Raw genomic sequence first — 20,636 nt, 5'->3', positions numbered from 1 at the left:
CATCCCAAGTCACCATGTTCTGCACTTGCATTGGGGGTGAGGACAGCAGTCCAGCAGTGCTGCATTTATCACACAGGAATCAGTGGAGAATAACTTATTGGGGAACAGCATTAGCAAGAGCAGCACTCAGATTTATTCCCTGCCCCTCACCCCCCTTACTACTTATTAGCATATGTTCTCCATAATTCTCAATGTTTTTCAAGGAAAATACTGGTTTAATTATTGTCTTGCATTAACTTTGCAAATGTGCCACAAAATGCACAAATGCCATTGCAGATTATTAGAATACAAAAATGTGAACTCCCTTCCCTGAAAAAATCTGGTGTATATTTAACTGAACAGTTGATGGCTGCTCAGTAATTATCTTATTGGGAAAACCAGTTTTCTGTGTTTGTATATGTACCTATAAGTAGACTAGTTATATCTGAAGTATTAGTAGTTAGAGATCAAGTACTTAACAAGTGCTTGGACCATGATAAATTAGTGTCAAAATAAAGGTGTGAACAGCTTAATGCTGTGGCTAGTTCTTAGGAGCAGATCAAATTGCAGTTACCCAATCCAATATTAAAATCACTTGGGCAGGTAAGGAAGGGATGCTTACTTTTACTTTTTATTGGTGGTGCTTTTACACACCAACTGGCTGTAAATGCATCAGATGACAATAAAAGGAAGTTACAGGACTGGCTATAGCATATTGTGGAGAGGCTAGCTTCTCATATAGAGGGTTGTAGAGGTGACACCTCTTAATTTATTAACCAGTCATTTTTATTTTGAAATGTAATGTAAGATCATCTTGCATCTTCTCAGTTCTTTTCCTTTCTCCATTGTGTGCCCAGTTTGCAGCATGGGACAAAGCACACAATTTATTCCTCCCTCCTTTCCCTCTTCTGTGAACGAGTTTTGTCTTGTTCCCAAAACATGTAAGCAGGAGAGCAATGTAAGAAGCTGTATGTCTCCCTGGGGTTGTTCCTGCTTGCACAGAAAAAAGCTACTGTTTCTCCATAAAATACAGTATCGAATTATAGCTGGGATAAGCAGCTATTAAAGTAATCTCAAGCATGAGTAGGATTAACCAGTGATACAGACTGGAAACATCAGCTGCTGCTAAAATTTTGTTTCCTCTCTTGCCAGTAACTTTCATAGTTGAGGTAGCAGTATCTTGCTTCTCATGGGCACTCACCCTACTTAATGCAAAACGAACTGCCTTGTATTCAACACTTGGCATGTTCTGTTTAGTACCCAAAGTCTGTCTCATACTGTACCAAAGAGCTGCTGCTACGCCCTAGTTCTGAGCACAGTATGAAAACAATGGTGAGCCCAAGGAGCAAGGCTTTTGAGAAGATTGAAAAAAGGCAACACGGAAACAACCTTTGAAGTGATAGTAAACCTTAGTGTTGCCTCTTTGTTTAAATACCTTGGAGAGGCTAAATTTGAAATGTCTACCTGCTTAAAAAAAAACAAAAACAAAAAACAAAAACCAACCTGTGCTTTTTAATATAAGCCAAGAAACATGTTTAGGTTACTTCATTAATATTACATGTAATTATTGAGATAGTCTCTGGTCCAGGTCCCTACTAAAATGCATTCCATGTACCAGGGCTATGGAGACAGACTAGACCAGGGAGAGTAGAGGAAGAAAAAGGAGAAAGTACTGTTGAAAGACCAAAGAGGATGTTACAAGGTGAAATCCTTTTCTGTAGAAGCTGGTACTCAACATCATTTCTGTAAATGACAGGTGCAGAAGAGGCAAAGGTTTACAAGATAAAGCTGGGTGCCTGCAGTGTAGTGTATGCAATGCAAACAATTTAAGACACAAAACCATTTAAAATTCAAATAATCTCTATTGCTTCAGTGTGATGCCAGACCCACCATTGATTAATCAGTGGGGAAAAAGAAAGGGAGAGCTTTTGTGTCCGTGGCGTGAGAAGGTGCAGTTCATCACTCAGCAACACAGCATATTGCTGAAGAACTTGTCAGGAAAGTCTGCTAGCATGTCAGACATCTGCTTACACAAAGGATGTTCCCATGAAAGCACGTAAACGTAAGTTTTAATGTTGAAGTGAAGGAGAGGATGTGACTTTATTTACCAACTTATCTGTCACAAGAGTACTGATTCTTGCACGTAACAAACTGTGGTGTTCTCTCCTGCAGATGGCTCAGCAAAATGCAAAAAATTATTCCAGTATTCTAAGCACTTGTGAATGAAGAGCTTTTGACCAACACAGCAGAAAACTGAGATGCGTCCAGAGGTAAAGCTGGTTCTTCAGCATAAGACTATCTACTGTTTCTAGTACAGCTGTGAGAAAACATATGACCTGGCTGCATATGGCTTCCACTAAGGACACCTCATGGCAACAATGATCATGAGGTCCAATTCAGACTCTGCTGCCATTTCAAAGCACTTTTTTATACAAATGAATTTACCAGACATACTTAAGGCACTTAAGTGGTTAATAAAAGACTTGCTATAGCACTAGTAAGGGGTTTTGTTCTGAAGAGGGACTAAAACCAGAACTGCACTTTTTTACATATACGAACTTATTTTCAGAGGCACTTCAGTCACGGCTGAGGTCTTGAAAATGACAGCTTTGACAAGATTGATGCTTCTGGAAGATCCTGGTTTTAAGATACTACGAAAAGATTATTCCTGAAGTGTTCACTTGCACCTGTTACATCTGTCTAGATACTACAGCACTTCCCCCTAGGATCAAGCATCCCAGAGGCTGGCTTGCTCTGCAGCATTTTGGGATTAGAGATAAACTATTAAGAGAATTACAGGCTTGATCTCTGCTAAGATGTGGAAGCTAGAGATCCTCATCTTCCCCTTGCACTCCCTTGTGCCCCCCAACTCTTTATGCTAAAAACAGATCTCACCTCATGCCTAGTCTGAGAGTTACAAGAAATTCCACAATGAAACGAAACACTACAAATACCTCAGGATGGTTCACAAAAGACCTGCCTTTTCTTCAGGTTTAATACACTTGATGTAAATAAGTAACAACTGCATACCTGCATTTGGCAACACTAAGACACAAGGACTAAGTGCCAGTTTGACATAGGCACTTAATAGCTTTAGTCTCAACTCTCTTGCAACAACTACTGCTACTGATGGCAGTCCTTTTTTATTCCAATTCTGTGCCTTGTAACAAGCCAACTTCAGGTGCTCTTAGCTGCTGTGGGACACAGTTCTGCCAGCTGCTACAGTGTCTCAAACAAGTACAGGACATCAGCTTATGCTTCAGCTGCCAGGGTAGAACAGATGCAGATAACAGACAGTGTGTCTCATCTCTGGCAATTGATCTCAGTGCAGCTGCAGAACTCCACATTGGATTTATAGCAGAAGGTAGAAGTGGCACTGACTGATGATAGGTGTCAGTCTTTGGTTCCACTCTGATTCAAGCCAACAGCGATGAAAAAGTAGACCCCATTAAAGATGTGTTCTCTTCTTCATCCACCTGGAACAGGGACAACTCAATGTACGCAAACAAGGTGTGCTGTCACACTGCACCCATTGAACACACCATGCAGAGGAGTTACAAAAGTAAAATATACAAGAAGTCCTGGACACACTTTCACATGTGAGGTTTTGGCTACTTCCACTCTAGATGCTCCTAGAGCAGGCAGGTTGCACAGGTGCTACTTTTTGGCCCCCACTACATAAGCTCAGAGAGGTAAACCTCTTTCACTTGGGCAAGTACAGCTTGCCTAATGTTATGGCTATAGCTTTTTCTTTTCTAAACTAAACACCTTTTTATTAATGAGATTACTAGACTAGCATCCTAAATACGGCAAAGTTTAGGCTCTAGCTTTTTGAACATTTAGCTGAAGGGAGAGGAAATGCTGTATTAAAACTTAGCTTCTCTTTGCCTTTTTCTCTTTAGCACAATCATATACATTTTATAGAAAAGTTTTGTAATAACCTGGATTCATTTCTAGTGCAAACTTCCTGAACTGATGAATTAAACAAAAAGAACAAAAAGCTTAGCCTTACAAATATTTATTTATAAAATAAAAAATTATATGATTTTATTCAAAAATAGATTCTAGTATCTCAGGTTATTTACAAGAAAAATCCAGACCTCTGGTTTTGGTACCTTTTGTTCTGGACGAGCCAAGCAGATCAGGAGCAAGTCTTTTCAGCTGGCCTCTACAGTAGGCAGGTTTCCGGTAACATGGGCTACAAAGCACCTTAGCAAGTGAACCCCCGAAAACTCCACAGAACTGTGGAAACAAAGGCGCGGATGTTCAGTGTCAGATGCTGCTCTGTCTTGGATTAATACAAACAAACTCAGCCACTGACTGCATTAAATTACATTTCCCACAGTGCAGTACAACCTTGGTAGGAGTAAGCACTTCAGCTATGTAATCAATGACGTCTTCCTACTTTTAAAATAACTCCGAAGAGAACAGCAGAGCCCATTTGCATGCAGCACAGGGACTGCTGCCCCACTCGGAGAAAGGCCAAAGGAGAAGTGTAGAGGGCAAGTGTAGAGTCTTGCATCTCGGTAGGAACAACCCCAGGTTCCAGTATAAGTTGGGGAACGACCTGTTAGAGAGCAGTCCCTAGGAAAGGGACCTGGGGGCCCTGGTGCACAGCAGGATGACCATGAGCCAGCACTGTGCCCTTGTGGCCAGGAAGGCCAATGGCATCCTGGGGTGTATTAGAAGGGGGGTGGTTAGTAGGTCGAGAGAGGTTCTCTTTCCCCTCTACTCTGCCCTGGTGAGACCACATCTGGAATATTGTGTCCAGTTCTGGGCCCTCAGTTCAAGAAGGACAGGGAACTGCTGGAGAGAGTCCAGTGCAGGGCAATGAAGATGATTAAGGGAGTGGAGCATCTCCCTTATGAGGAAAGGCTGAGGGAGCTGGGTCACTTTAGTTTGGAGGAGACTGAGGGGTGACCTCATAAATATTTATAAATACGTAAAGGGTGAGTGTCACGAGGATGGAGCCAGGCTCTTCTTGGTGACAACTAATGATAGGACAAGGGGTAATGGATAGAAACTGGAACACGAGAGGTTCCACTTAAATATGAGAAAAAACTTCTTCTCAGTGAGGGTGCCAGAGCACTGGAACTGGCTGCCCAGAGGGGCTGTGGAGTCTCCTTCTCTGGCGACATTCAAAACCCACCTGGACACATTCCTGTGTAACCTCATCTAGGTATTTCTGCTCTGGCAGGGGGATTGGACTGGATGATCTTTTGAGGTCCCTTCCAATCCCTAACATTCTGTGATTCTGTGATGAGCAGCCCTCAAGACTGAACTCCACTCACAGAGGAGGGGGAAGAAGGAAGTCCACCCTCCATGCTTGGGACACAGAGAGGTGCCACCTCTAGAGCAGACAGACCTATTTCAGGTGGTTTTCCCATACTGAAATCATCACCTGAAAGGAAAACGCAGCAATGGAGAAGAGCTTTACCTGACCAGGAATAGCTGAGGAAAGCATCCCTGAGTTTTCTCCTTTATAAACTCTTGGACCTTCAGTACGTTGTTTAACAACAGACCCCTGGAAGCTCGGTCAATTTTTGTTAACACCATCTGCATGGATCCAGAAAGGAAGGATTAAAAGAAGAAAAGAAGATTATTTTGCTGCTAGTCTGGAACACATGTAAGTGTCCTGGACCATCTTGCAAGGCATGCTGAAAGCTCTAGGTCATATCCAGGGGAAAAATGGTATAATACAGTTCACCAAAACACTTCTATAGCCTGCATAAGGAGCGAACCTTTTCAAGCTCCGCAAGCTGAGCACTGAAAAAAAAAAAAAGTCCATTTACTAATCAAGCAAAAAATCCCTTAAATCCCACTCATCCCTCAACACACTTTAGGCCTCTTTAATTAACATTAAAGGCTGAGGGTTACTACTTAGGACAGCTTGCATAAGCTCAGGTAGAGTGTATACACCTTTATAGATCATCTGTAGCTTATAATCAACACAAAAACGAAGCATTACCTACCACATAAGGAATCCCAAACTCTTCCAGCATCTCTACGGCAATATGATCTGTTTTCTGGAGTCCTAATACACCATCAGCTAACAGAAAAGTCCTCTTCAAGCTGCCGGAAACACAAGCAACAGTAATGACCACCATTATTTCATGCCTGCTTTGCTACTTCCAAATTCTTAAGAAAAAGTATCACAGGATCTGGGGATAGAAGAGCCAAGAAAAGCCATGCAGGGGAGCTGAGGGTCAGCATGGAGCAGCATCTCAATCTTTTCTGCTGTTTTGATCTGTCTAACCATGAATGAATCATAGAATCATTTCAGTTGGAAGAGACCCTCAGGATCATCAAGTCCAACCATAATCTAACCTAACTTTAGCACTAAACCTTGTCCCTAAGAACCTGGTCTAAACGCCTTTTAAACATCTCCAGGGATGGTGACTCCACCACTTCTCTGGGCAGTCTGTTCCAGTGCCTGACAACCCCTTCCAGGAAGAATTTGTTCCTAATATCCAATCTAAACCTCCCCTGGCACAACTTGTGCAACACCACAGAGGTTTGCAGGGAAATTATGTCAGAACCAATCAATACTACCATTGGAGGTAGCTACCTCTCCCGCACTGTTTCACCTCATTACATGACACTGTATACAGGCATCTGGCTTTCACGACTCTGTGGAGGTACAGTTGAGTCTCTTACTTGCGCCGTTCCTGCAGATAGGCCTCCACCATCTCTACAAAGTCTCGTGGGGCGCGGTAGCCGTAGCCTGGCATATCCACCAGAGTAAAGTACTTCCCTACTTTGAAGAAATTCATCTTCTTGGTGTGGCCCTGGGAAGAGGATTTAAGTAAGATGAAGGAAGTGGTTTTAAAAAGTTGCTTTAAGCCATGGACTAGGAGATAGCCTACAAAACATTTCTGTACCATACCCTCCCCCGCTGTGAGAAGGCTGTAACAATGCTACTGTTGCTTTAAGTTGCTTAGTTTCCTGTTCTTTTAGAAATCCTACATAGCTCTATCCATAAAACAGACTAAAACTGGGTCTCCGTGCTTGGTTCTTCCGAAAGGGCTTTAGAGCAACATCTGCTCGGCTTGTATGGCTCTTCTACCTGGCAGACGTGCCAGCCCTGGCTGAAGAGCTAAGTTGGGCTCTTTCCACCTTGTCCTTTGCTAGAGCAAGGCCTGCGCCAGCCATGAGATGGTGGCCACCATGGCTGGCACGCTCTCCTGCTGCTTCAAATTGCCCAAGAGCTTGTTTCCTCCTGCCTTTCTCAGCCCCGTCCTTTGGGCTGGCAACAGCTTCTGACCAAAAGGGAGGGAAGTTAAAAATGTCACTTACTGGAGTTTTTGACACTCTGACCTCCACTTCTGGAGACAGTGAAAACAAGGCCCGGATTAAAGATGATTTCCCCACATTGCTTCGGCCAATGAAGCACACCTGCAATAGGAGAGGCAGAGAGAGTATTTAGTATTTCTACACCTGTCCACCTCTCCTCATCCAACGTGTGTGGGCAGGTGGTGCCCCCTCCTGCTGCAGTCAGTCCTGGCCACCTGTCAGCCTTTAGTGCAAATGGCTGGGGACAGCAATGTCATGTGCTGCTGTCCCGGACACACCAAATTGCCGAGTTGTACAATGCGTGGAGCAACAACAAATACAAGATTAAAAAAAAATAAAATAAAATAAGGCAACAATAAATGCATCACGCACTGTGCAGCGCTCAGGCACCGCCGCCCCCCGAGCTACACAAGCACACCCGCTCATCCCCGGAGGCTCAGGCCCGGTGGAAGCCGCTGTCCCCGCACGGACGGGCACGGAGCGGGCGAGCGGCGGGGAGGCGCGGGGGCCGGGCTGACCTGACCTCGGGCAGGGCGGGCGGCGGCGCATGGTCCATGCGGACGGCGGAGCTCACATAGTCGATGGCGTGGCCGCGGCGGGACCTGAAGAGCGCCTCGGCGCGCTGCAAGGCGCCCAGGCCGGGCTGGAAGAGGTGGAACGGCGCCGTGTCGGTCCCGGGAGCCAGGTAGCGCTCCAGCTTCTGCAGCGGGAACACGATGCCGGTGCGGCGGTTCCGCTCCAGACACAGCACCTGGGACAGGGAGGCCAGCGGTGGCGGGGACCGTCCCGCCGCGCCCCCCACCCGCAGCAGCATCATCCCGGCGGCACAGCTGCCCCGGCCTGGCCCCGGAAGGCGGTGGACGCGGGGCGGAGCTGCGTCTTGTCAAGGTCCGGTGCTGCGTGGAAGCCGTTTGTCTTCATCGGACCTCGGGAGAGCGGTGGGTGTCTCCGAGCTGCGGCGGTGAGGAACGATTCATACAGACGCAGGCAGAGACACAGGCACGGAGTTCTCGTTAGCAGCGAGAGCAGAGCCAGGCTGAGGCCCTCTTTATTAACAGTTCTCAATTTATAGGTTTACAGGTACGGGCCTGGGCCAAGAGGTTAGACAGGATGTTTTTTTCAAAAGATGTTATTCTGAACACACCACACTCGTGACTGTTTTCAGCCACGTTCCCGTGCATATCTTGTGCGTGGCGTTCTAACCCACTCATTCACACACTCAGACTGAACAGTCACATATCATACATATGCGGGCACTTTTCCAGCCTGAGATATCATTCTCACTGGCCTGGGCTATCACTCCTTACACTCATGAAACCTACTTCTTTATAACATTTCCCAAGGCCCTTTGGCCGGAACTGCACGTCCTGCTGTTCCCCCACCAAGCTTCATATTTTTATTTGTTGTTCTTGCTCATCTTGTATTCTTTACAGACTTGAACCAAAGCCCGGAACATCGGTGAACTGCGAAGAGCTCTGCAGGCTGAAGTGTGGCCACAAAACGGCAAAGCAACAACGTCCATCAGCACACTCAGTCTCTCTGCTGTAATAGTCGGTTCTCCAAGAGCTGTTTGATGTTAGACCTTACATGCTGGCAGGCCTGAGCATCCTGGGGAAAAGTTGCCATTCCTGTGAGACAGGGACCCATTTATCTTCTGCAGTCACAATCCCCTATTTAAAGCTCAATAAGTCTGGACAGTTTAATTATTACAAGGAATATATCTAAGATCAGGAAGGACCGTTAGAAGACAGCACAGGTTATACTATACTTCCCTTGTGTTCAGCCCAGTTACAAAGCCATAGGGAGGGAACTTATATCCCCTCTTGGTCCAGAGGAAGGTCACACAAAAATGATCAGAGGGCTGGAACATCTCTCCTATGAGAACAGGCTAAGAGAGTTGAGGTTGTTCAGCTTGGAGAAGAGAAGGCTTCAGGGAGACCTTATTATGGCTTTCAGTACTTAAAAGGAACCTATGAGAAAGATGGGACAGACTTTTTAGAAGGGCCTGTTGTGATAAGACAAGAGGTAATGGTTTTAAACTAAAGGAGGGAGATTCAGGCTGGACATGAGGAAGAAATATTTTACAATGAGGGTGGTGAAACACTGGCCCAGGTTGCCCAGAGAGGTGGTAGATGCCCCATCCCTGGAGACATTCCAGGCCAGGCTGGACGAGGCTCTGAGCAACCTGATCTAACTGAAGATGCTCACTGTTCTATGATTCTATGATAAGAAAAGGCCAGCCAGCAACCTACATGTTTCTCAGAGCTACCTTCAAAACTTTTGTAATAATACAAGATTCTACTGAAATGCACAAGCTGCTTCTCAAATGTATGATCAGTGAAAGCAGCTACTGGTTGAGTCAGGCTAAAGGTATAAACCTAGGGAAAAAAACATGTATTGTACCATAGTCCTTTAAGTTCTCTTAAAATCTGTTCTGTTTCACAGCAAGACAGAGCTCTAATGTGCATAGCTGAAGACAGACAACAATCACTGGCTGCTAGGTGCATACTTTTAAGAGTTCTCCCAAATACATTTACAAATGACCTTTATTTGGTTCCAAATGAGTTTGAAACCTACAGAGCAGGTCTCTTTCCTGTCACTTCCAGTGGTGCAAATAAGCATAGGTAGGTACAGAGAGAAAAACGAATCAAAACAACAGGAAAAAACATTTCAATAATTACTTCAGGAACACTGTGTGGTTGGTTCGTTTGTTTATGTGGGTTTGTTGTGTTTTTGGTTTTTTTTTGGGGGGGCACAATGCAGCAACCTGATTTAATTGAAACCTGTGGTGAATGTAGTAGCAGAAAATCCACACTGACCAGTCATGATGCTCATAACCACTCCAGAAGGCAGATTTCCACATTTCTATGCCAGCGACAGGCAAAACAGAGCAAGTGCACTTAGGTGTCTTTGCCTCAGCATCTCACACAGCTCACTGCTGCTGGCATCAGACTTGCCTGCTTGAAATTACCCTACAGCAGTTACCTTTACCAAGCACATGTTCTCCAGCACATTACTCCCAGGACAGATGCTCAGAGACAGGAGAATGGCTAGAAAAACTAAGGTAGCAAATGAGAAATTACACAAAGGAAACAGGACATCAAGCAGTTGTGGTACTCCATGGCTTCAAGTAAAACAGGGTGTCAAAACACAGAAATCTTCTGAGCTGAGGAGTAAACAATCTCACACTGAGGGATGCTTAAAAGAAGCCCCAGGGCTGTGCCAGGAGTGGATGGAGAGTGACCACATCCAACAGCTCAGTTGTTGGATGAGCTGCCTGGGGCACAACAGCTGTGCTCTTGCCTCAGTGTTACCGTGCTGTGTGTTACTGTGCTGTCTGGGTCCACTTCTAGTGTCAGACTGTGAGTTTGGGCTGCCAAAAATAAAAAAATGCCCATCAACCCTCCCCTTGCCAAATTGCCCATATACAACCTTTCCATTCTTCACAGTCATGCTGTAAGTTGCTGTGCTGTGGCCAGGCTGTAATCCAAATACTCAAAAACCAAAATGCTACCTAAAGAAATACAAACATGATTTTCAGACATCATCTTCACTGTCAGCAAGCAGAATCTTTAGCAAAAAAAACCATCCAAACCCAGAAACATTAGACCTCACCCCGAAGATAACTGGACTAGGTTGCATCACATGCTGTAGGGAATTTTCCCTTCCCATTTGTCAGGAGTTTTCCTGTCTTAGTTTCTAAAATGACCCTAGGTCCTTCCAGATGCCTGGGTGCATTGCTCCCAATTAAATCCCAAGTGACTGGGACCCTGGAAGCTTCTGATTTTCGTGATTTGGACCATCATTTTTTTGCTGCCTCTGCCATTTAGTGCTGAACCACACCACCCACAGATTTTACGTCTGAAACTGGTATGTCTTGCACTACAGCAGTCTAAACGTGATCTTTGCATCTTGGACCTGCCTCTAAACATGAGAAATCATGTTTGCACTTAACCACCAAACCACACAGCACTTGGGCAGAAGCTGCATTGATCAAGGTGTACGCAGCTGTCTGAAATTGTTTGACAAAGTGACTTTCTGAAAGTGTAACTGCAGCAAAAACAGCCAGCAGAGATGAAGATTTCATTGTATTGTTGCTGTTGGCTTTTCTGTATATAAGAACTGTGAACACAGGTTGCCCAGCTTTCTTTTTGAACTTACCCAGCTTTTCCTTTGAGTCACTAATAGGTGCTACGCCCCTTTTCAGTTAAATGACACCCACTATTTGGGCGTGGGAGGGGAGACATGGTTGCCTGCGTGCCAGTGATTCCCTCTGTTCATGGATGCCTTGCATCTATTTGACCAAAGAACTGAAGCCCTTCCAGGCACATTTTAGCACAGCTGTGGAATTACATGAGTCCACTGAGACAGAAGTTGTGGGGGGAGAGTTCTGTTCTTAGAACAGCCAAATAGTCACCAACTCATTTCAGCTTGATGGCTTCAAAGTTTGGGGAGGCTAACATTTTTCTGACAAAATTAAATTGAGTGCGTTAATTTCCAGGGAGGTTCATCTTGTACCTAGGGAAGCTGTCTTTACTGATGTAAGACAGCAGTCTTCATCATGTTGGAAGATGGACAGTAGCAGCTTGGGGAAACATCTTTAAGGAGCTTGTAAAAATTAAGGGACTTTTCTGGCTCTAAACAAAATCCCACAGCTCACCACTGAAATGACCTTCAGTGTTCACTTGTGCATGTGTACAGTACCAGAACAGTTGAAAAATAAACAAAACAGTTGTGCAAAAACAGGCAATCTTGGCCTAACCGTCTGTAGATGTATTTTTATCAGAGAAAATGAGCTGCAGTATAGATGTACAATGTACCCACTTACCTTCCCTCCCTGCAGGGCAGAAGTGATTGCTAGTGCCTTTTAGAGAAAAGGTTTCAGGCTGTTAGGTTTGTGGGGAAGAAGAGGAATTTGAGAGATTTTTTGGAATATGTTGAGTGTCCTTTAAGTGGTAAGCTAAGAATATCCTACTCCCGATTCCCAATAATAAAATTCTCACTGCAAGATCAGAACCGGACATAAAAAATCACACTGCCTAGACTTTGTGCAAGTTCTCCTATAGAGTTTGTCTTCCCACAGTGACACTATATAGAAGGCCAATGCTCAGAAAACAAATACCAATACAATTTCCTCTTTGTTGACCACTTGTCAGTACAGGAAACTTCGTGCTCGGATGAAGAACCATCTCTTCGTAGCTGCACTGGAGGGCCCTGAGGAGCATGGGATGAGCAGTGACTCTGGCTGCTGAGGATCCCTGCCAGGGGGTGACAGGGAGCTCACAGCAAGCTGGATAGTGCAAGAAACCCACATCACCCACAAACGCAAGAGCTGCTTTGAAAGCTGTCAGGAAGACAATGCACACAATTGTTCTGCTCAGCATCGCCGCAGTCTCAGGAGTTACAGGTAGTTCTGATAGTACGTGGGTACCAACTCGCTGCTCAGGGCAGAGGAGGAAATGGCAGTGTATCAGAGTTATGTTTACTCAGTTCTTTGGGAAAGAAAATATCCAGGGGGAGGGGTCTTCACAAATTGCTGAAGGGACTTTTTTGATAGAAAAATCAATAACCTGCAAATCAAAACTTTTCTAGCTGCAACTAGATCTTTTCAGTTGTCAACCAATAAGATGTTGAGCTTGAGCTTTTCAATGATTTGATGAAAACTGGTAATGATTTTCTTGCAGTATAATATTTTCCGTGATATTTAACAGATTTATTAAAAACATTTGATTGGAGTTTTCTGATCAGTCTGAGCATCCTATCGAACTTAACTCTTAGATATCAGTGAGTTGTCCTGACGAAGTATACTGGGATTTTATGAAACCAGGTTTGGATGAAAATTTTAATCAGACTTAAGAGAAAGGTTGTTTCCCATTTCCAAACTCAGTGAAATACTTAGAAAAGCTAATTTCAAAAATGTGGGATCTGAAAATGTGGCTATAGCCCTTCTCCTCCCTACCCTACCTCAATTATGCAAATTCTTCTTTGTTTTTCTAGTTTGTTTTTGTTAGGACAGGTAAGGCAGGTCACAAGGCAGTGACCTTGGGTCTGTCAGGGATCTCTGCATCTAACAGCAAACAGGAATGTGTTTTCTTTCAAATTAAATGTCATGCTTCTCTACTATTTCATCTGTCACGACTCTAATAATGGGAATTGGTTCATGTAAGTTTTGGGGTGGCAGGGCAGAAATTGCCAACTATGCTTCGCCCTATTATGAGGGCTGCTAATACCCAGCACAAAATTGGGGTGAATGTCTTCAAACATTCATTTTTCTGCTGTACTGGGCAGTGATGTTGAGGGAAAAGCAGTCCCAGGGATCTCCCCATACAGATGAGTTATGCAGTTCATTCAGACTCTGCTTCCCAGTCATGTTATTTATCCACTGCCTGAGGGAGAAGACCTTACAGAGGGAGGCAGTGAAAACAAGGACCAGTGTATATGAACATAGCCATGAATTTGGATACTTATTCCCACCTAAGAAGAGAGACACAGCTCTTGGGCTGACACAGACGAGGCCTTACCATGGTGTGTCACAGTGCAGGCATTTCTTGGTGAAGCACAGACCAGAACTCCAAGGCTATGAGTGACATCTCAGGGCCCTTTCTTACGTGTCTTTGTCTTTCACTTCAGAGACAAAAGGCAAAAACCCTTCCTCCTGCACAAAGCTCCACCACTGTTATTTACGTTGTGGTCATGTCTGAGAGACGTAGACAAGGCCTTTGCGCACAGTGTTGGATTTTGAGTGAATGCAGAAGTAAAAGTTGTCTACTTCACTGGTAGAAACAGCTCCAGAGAAAAGTAATTATGATGTGCCTAAATGCAATAGTCAAATTTCTGTCATTTCAGCCTGTAAACGTTGACCCACTGGAGGATTTGCAAACAGAAACACACTATTCAGATACTGAACTGCTTAAGGCAATAGGCAGGTATGGGGTCTTGCTTCAGTATTTGTCTTATCCACTAAGATGAGCCCCAGTGGGAAATTTGTGAATAATATTGAGAGGGCAGGCTGTGACAGGCCACCGACTCCTTTATGTACAGCTCTAATACAAGGTGACTGACAATTTACAGATCAGCATAGACAGGGCCTTGCCCTGGCATTTAACAATGCAGACATTTCTTGGTGAAACACAGACCAGAACTCCAAGGCTATGAGTGACATCCCTGGGCACTTTCTCACATGTCCTTCTCTCTCTTTCTTGCCTTCAGGGAACAACAGAGTGTCAGCGACAGTAGGTAACAGCTCTGTGCTCGTCTGCTCTCTCAAATCAAATACAACCCTGGTAACATGGAAAATAAGTCCCAAGACTGGAGGCTTCTGCACCTTAGGATACAGGGCTGATCAGAACAAGACAGACAGAACAAACTGCAGTGACAGCGTGAACTGGAAATTCAGACCAGATCAGGATCCTGCCCTGGAGATACGGCAAGTGGGAATAGTCCATGAGGGAAATTACACCTGCGAAGTAGTAGCAACAGAAGGGAATTTCCACAGAACATACCACCTGACCGTGCTGGGTAAGGGACACCTTCCTCATTTTACGGTTCTCCAAAGGACCATGTCTGGGCCTGGATAGGGGAGAATTGTCCAAAAGTGAAAAAGAGGCACGATCTTTATCTCTTGTGACTTTGGCCTATGTTGTTGTAATGAGATGGCATCTCTCACCTTGTCCTTCTCTTTTCACTGTGTTAATTCTAGGTGAAGAACGAGAACATCCTATCCCATCTGTGGCAAACTAACTCCATGTATCTCCCGTTCCTGTCACTTTGCAGTCCCTCCCAGGCTGACCCTGCACTGTGATGACCATGGGAACCCCGTGTGTGAGGCAGAGGCAGGGAAGCCGCCTGCTCAGATCTCGTGGGACCTAGAGAGCAACTCCACCCTCAGGGAAGAAGTCCACGATGACGGGACAGTGACTGTTGTCAGCACATGCGCAGCACACGGCACCAACGTGACCAACACAATCTGCATTGTGTCCCACCCGGCTGGGAACCAGAGCAAGTCCGTATCCTGTCATCCCTCAAGTAAGCTTCCATTTGTGCATTCAAAACCCTGCTTAGCCCTCTGTTCATGCACTAAGAAAAACATCAGTGGCAATGGCAGGATTGCAGGAGGAACTGTGCAGCTGAGCTGAAGTTTCCAGTGAGAAGTTTGTCAGGAGGGGGAAGGATAAACAAAAGTGCTCTCAGAACTGTAGAGTTCTAGGAAAGGAGGTGGATGTAGTCGTCTTCCCTTCCACAGATAGGGCTAAATGGAAGGTCATGACACACAACTATGTCAATGGTGTTGTCATCCAGATCTATGTATTATAATCCACTCATACCGTTGTGCCTTGCTAATTGTTGGGTTACATGTAGATTGTGACAGGAAGATTGAAAGCCAAGTTACAGCTTCCAAAGACTGGCTAGTGGGTGAAGGCTTTAGGTGGTGAAGTTGAAGATGTTAGTGGTAAGTTTGGTACAATCATATGCACCTCACTGAAGTAGTTGGTTGGAAGAGAATCAGAGCTGAAATTTGCTGGGATGCACTTGCAAGTCCTGCTGCTGGACTATGAGATGTGGTGCAGAGGAGCATCTAATTAGTCCTCATACTGCAAAAGACACAGCTCTTCCGTCCAGGGCAGGGGGGTCATTGTTTATTCCCAGTTCTGTGCCTGATGCTATATTCCAGCTACCTTAGTTCATCCTCCAAAGTACAGCACAAAGAGAATATTTTCTAGAAGATGCCATCCTGGCAGAGGCACAGGGTAAACAAGCAGTCTGTGCGATGTACCTAAAAGAGCAACTGTTTCTCTTTAGAAAACAGTACATGGGCTCTTCACTGTGTCATCAGCCTTGCCAGTGTCCTGAGCCTCCTTTTCCTGCTTGCTGTTTTTCACCTCTACACCTTCTGTGATAGCAGGTATGTATGGGACATGATACACACAAACCTCCTCAGCCAGTCCTGGGGAAGTTCAAAAGGGCTTCTGGTACTGTTTCATGTCATGGGCAGTCATCTCAGGCCATCACAAACATGCCAGTTCAGCACAGGTTCATGAAGGTTTTCTGAGGTCTGTAAGACCACAGCTGGGGCAGAGGGGGAGGGAGTCCATACATGTGCATTAGGGACCTTCTTCCTGCTGCCATACCATTTTCACAAGCAAAAATACAAAGGGAATGGTCAGTTTTTCCATGCAATTGAGGGATCTGAACAAAGATTACCAGACTATGAAGATTAAAGAGGCAGCCTAATGTCTTTCTGACCTTGGAGCCAGATGTTTGGTCCTTTTTGTCCTACTCAAAGGAAGCCAGGGATGGCAGGGCAAATGTAGATGTGCAGGTCTGCTGTTGTAGCTGCTCAGGAGTTCTGGCAGCAGTCTCACAGCTTGGCCGATGACTCTATCTGAGCTATCCTCTCTGTCAGAAGGTGAAATTGCTGCCCAGAGTTCCAGTACCAACACTGCAAAGGCAGAACTAACGACTGTGTTCAAGTCACTTGAGCTCCACTGCTTTGCCAGGGCTCTTGGCAGGCTGAGTTTGGTGCTGGCTGGAGCATGGCCAGCTCTGGTCATGCTCATGTGAAGTTACAGACACAAAGCTATATGTTCTTTTGTCTCTCCACAAAATAAAGGGAAAGAATTCTGTTCTTACATTTCTAGAGCCCAAAATGGCCTTCCCAAAACAGCCTCATCCTCACACTTACAATATTGGTGTCTTGTTTCCTAGGACAATGAGAAACCAGTACAGGCCAAGGCACCTTCCACCTACAGAGCTCTCTGGGCCTATTTCCAACTCAGCTCCTGAGCAGAGGAACTAAGAGGACCCCCCGCTACTCCTTGATCAGCAATGTGACAGGCAGCAGGGACTCACCACTACCAAAGGGTTGAGGAGAAAGAAGCAAACATCTGCAATGCAGCGGGTGTAACTGTGCAGAAACATGGCATGCAGGGCAGACCCCACCTGATCCTTGTCAGCTCTGCCTTCCATCATCTCTCTAGTGCAATTTTTATAAAACCAAATCTAACATATGCAATAGGAAAATAATTAATGTTATGTAAAATGAGGTCACTGGATTTAAAATACATGGTATCCTAATGTTTAAGTAACATGTCTTATAGGATAAAATAAATTGGAATAAATTTTCTTGCATACTAATGAGTAGCAGCCTTCCCAGAATGATCTCACAGGACTGGGGTGGAATTTGAGCAACTCTCATTTTCACTGGAAGAATTTTGAAGTGTTTCACCAACAGCTATGAAAAAGGGAGAGAGAAAATGTTTGAGCTTGAGCAGTTCTTGCTACATGAAGCATAGAAATTATTACAGTCCTGAGATCTAAGCCTCACACTTATTTACCTCTTTGCATAACCAAGAGAGCTGCAGCCCACAGAACACAGCTCTCTAATATTAATTTCTTTAAACACTTCTTACTGGTCCTATCACAAAGGAACCCTTGAGTTTAATCTTCCAGTGACATAGCTATGCCTCCTTGCCATTGCTTAACTTCTATTCTGAATAGACATGACTAGAGTTGAATATACTATGCACCCAAAATTTCCAAGAGACCACACTTATTTCAGACCCACCTCACTCCTCCATGACCAGCAGGAATCCACATCTTATCACAGAAGATTCTATTTCAAACTGTAATACATCTAGAGACCTTTTCCACTTGCTACATTCATTCAATCTGCTAAATCTCTGCAATGGCATGTTAATTATGAGACATGAGCTGTCAGCTAGCATAAGGGCAGAAGTGGGAAGGTACTGCAAGGTACTGCAGAAGCACCTTTGCTGGGCATGCTGCCCTGTGTGCATTTCACATGCCCAGCTTAAAGAGCTATCGGTTAGGCCTTTCTATATTCTTCACAACCCTTCCAATCCTAGACTAAGCCTTTAAAAATTTATTTTAAAAATTCTTTTTCTTTCCATTAGCTATTCAAGCATTTATTTAATTTTTTGGGTATCAGTTACAAAGGTATCTAGCTCTCAGCCAACAAGCTGGGCTTAGAATTGCGGCATCAGTGTGTTACAGAGAAGATAAAACACAGAAGCCAGGGTACCATTGGAGGGTATCAATGCATCTCAGCCAGATTTATTAGCTTTGTTGCAGGATAGGGCAATTGCCCAGATCCCCAGGCCAAAAGAACACCTGCCTAAGGCTGACTTTGACAGCATTACAAGTGTGAGGAGGAGAAGAGGGTAGAGAACAGGGAACTCCGTGGCTTCCATGAAGCCAGAACATTATTCTGATCTTGTTGCTCATTCACTGCTTCTACCCATGACTGACCACATCTCAAGCTTTGTGAGCCTCATTTCACTTCTGAACCAGCTACTGAAAGAGCCACAGCCAAAACCTCACCTAAACTTCAGTAACAAAAAAAATCAGACTTTTCAGTCTCTGCAGATTAACATATAGAATAGTTATCTAGCTTTATACAGAAAAGGAAATGCCATATCACCACACTCCCTCCCTTGTGTGGCTTCTCTACCATGACCTTGTTGCCTCTCGCCCTTTCCTGGTGTGGCCGATAAATGCATGAAAACCCACTGCCTTGGGCGGTTTCTGCAGAATGAGATGTGCAGGATGCAGACACTGATTCTGCTGACACAATGCCACAAAACTGCACCTTCTGTGTTCACAGACACAGCCCCATTCCCTCGATCTCTTGTCATGTGGCTGTTTGGTCACAACAGAGTTTGAACTCTACAGAGCTAACGAACACCACGAATGAACTTGGAGACAAGAGCGAGAGGAATAAACAGTTCAGAGGTTAACAAAATTACTGCTAATTCTTTGTGCTAACCTAGCTGCTTTATCAAAAGGCCAGCAAGCAGAAAGCCACACCGACTTTAGTTGGTATTTGTAGCTATCCTGGTAACTGAGTTTCCATGGTGCACATCGACTGATGCACGCAAGTCGTGCTCAGCTAAATCTTATCTCTGCAGCGGCTAAACAAGCCTTGAGCACCTGCACATGCAAACCTACATGCAAACATACAGCTTCTCCACCAGTGATCTCATTTTACGTTAAGACCATTCACAAAGCTGCAACTCTGCTTGGTGCTTACTAAGCACATTACAGACAAAGTGAGCACACAGAGAAGACTCGCCTTCCTTCCCTGTTTTCACAAACTGCAGGCCAAGTCTATATTTTGGAGATATCAACAAAGGCATGTCCTAGGTTACCAACAGCCTATCGGTGTCAGATGTATTCAGGACATGTTCTTTTTGAGCTCTGCTTATTATGTTTCTTTTCTTTTTCTCCAGGCAGGTGAGGTCTCCAGCCAGAAAGAAAAATATCTCATGTCCTTTGTTGTGGTTTCCAATCAAATAGCTCAGAAGCTCTGTATCCTCCATCAGGGCTAAAAGAGACCGGACTCACATACTGGAGTCCATAGGGTTCTGTAACCAGCCTTGCCCCTGCTTCTTGGTCTATTTACTCTCAAAGCCATCACAAATCTTCTGCAGGAGGGAGGATAAAGCAACCCCAGCTTTCTACTGTTGCAGTTTCATCCCAATATCTTGCGCAACTACCAACTAAGAACATTTCTTCCATTCTCTCACTGGTCAGCCCTCCTCTTACTGGTGTGCTCACCATATGATTGTGACAGATTTGGTTGGAATGTACCAGATGGAATTTATGGCTGTTAAAGCTGTTTAGGTACTAATTGGTAGGCTTCTGTGCTTGCTAGCCTTACTGTATTTTAGTCTAGTGCTCATTAGTGGTTGCTTTTGCTGCTTGCGGTACTGCTTATCATCTTACTCTACTGTTCCTGAGAACAGTTTGATAACAACAACAGCGATGCACCTGGGCTGGCAGGTGGCCAAGGCATCGCTGCCGTTTCTTTGCTGCTGTACTGGACAGGCTGGGACTCCACTGTGAACTTGTGTCAAAGGGACTGTGACCTGTGGGTGAATCCACATGGGAGCAGGACACCCTGAAGCATCTATGACTGTGCGTAAGTCTGTGCCAGAGCAGGTACATCTCAAAGCATCTGTGGCCGTGGTTTTGTCCATGCCACAGCAGGTATACTTCTGAAGGGATTGTGGCCCAAGGATAAGTCCATGTTGGAGCAGTGACTGTGATGGTAGATAAGTCTATGCCTCAACAGGTAAACCCCTGAAGATACTGTGGCTCACAGATAAGGCTCCACTTGGAGAAGGTACTCCCCTAAGGGACTGCAGTCCATGGATAAGTCCAAGTTGGAACAAGTTAATTGGAAGGGGTTTATCACAGTGTTAAATCCCATGGTCTGTTTCAAAGAGACCAGCGGTGGAGATTGTAATGGATAAACCTTTAATATTGTCTAACCTGTGATTTGAGTTGCGTGTTGTAGGAGTTACTACAGCAGAAAGCACCCAAATCAATGGAGGACAAGCCTC

General features: G+C 44.8%; 3 protein-coding genes across 9 annotated transcripts in view; 1 reads left to right on the top strand and 2 right to left on the bottom strand.

The window, feature by feature from the left end:
- ATP1B1 (ATPase Na+/K+ transporting subunit beta 1) overlaps positions 1-20,636 on the bottom strand; it is a 408,664-nt gene that overhangs the window by 9,547 nt on the left and 378,481 nt on the right. The window lies entirely within an intron of this gene.
- GTPBP8 (GTP binding protein 8) lies at positions 1,473-8,144 on the bottom strand. Its single transcript, XM_065829270.2, has 7 exons — positions 7,796-8,144; positions 7,276-7,374; positions 6,637-6,767; positions 5,952-6,051; positions 5,417-5,535; positions 4,095-4,221; positions 1,473-3,455 (listed from the first exon to the last, which is right to left on the bottom strand). The coding sequence occupies exons 1-6, from the start codon at positions 8,087-8,089 to the stop codon at positions 4,137-4,139; spliced, it is 828 nt and encodes a 275-aa protein (XP_065685342.2). The 5' UTR covers positions 8,090-8,144; the 3' UTR covers positions 1,473-3,455; positions 4,095-4,136.
- Positions 7,705-18,255, top strand: LOC136106524 (cell surface glycoprotein CD200 receptor 1-B-like). Of its 7 annotated transcripts, none has more exons than XM_071809065.1 (6): positions 7,705-8,210; positions 12,434-12,679; positions 14,482-14,790; positions 15,046-15,297; positions 16,072-16,174; positions 16,978-18,255. In XM_071809065.1, exons 2-6 carry the CDS (start codon positions 12,631-12,633, stop codon positions 17,066-17,068), a joined length of 804 nt encoding a protein of 267 aa, XP_071665166.1. In that variant the 5' UTR covers positions 7,705-8,210; positions 12,434-12,630; the 3' UTR covers positions 17,069-18,255. The 7 variants fall into 7 exon arrangements, with proteins under 7 accessions (XP_071665166.1, XP_071665139.1, XP_071665154.1 ...); XM_071809038.1 differs by having other exon boundaries at positions 8,706-12,679; XM_071809053.1 differs by having other exon boundaries at positions 7,705-8,233; positions 8,706-12,679.

Source organism: Patagioenas fasciata, chromosome 1, assembly GCF_037038585.1.
Source record: "Patagioenas fasciata isolate bPatFas1 chromosome 1, bPatFas1.hap1, whole genome shotgun sequence".
Taxonomy (NCBI): domain Eukaryota; kingdom Metazoa; phylum Chordata; class Aves; order Columbiformes; family Columbidae; genus Patagioenas; species Patagioenas fasciata.
This window is presented reverse-complemented; position numbering and strand designations above follow the sequence as displayed.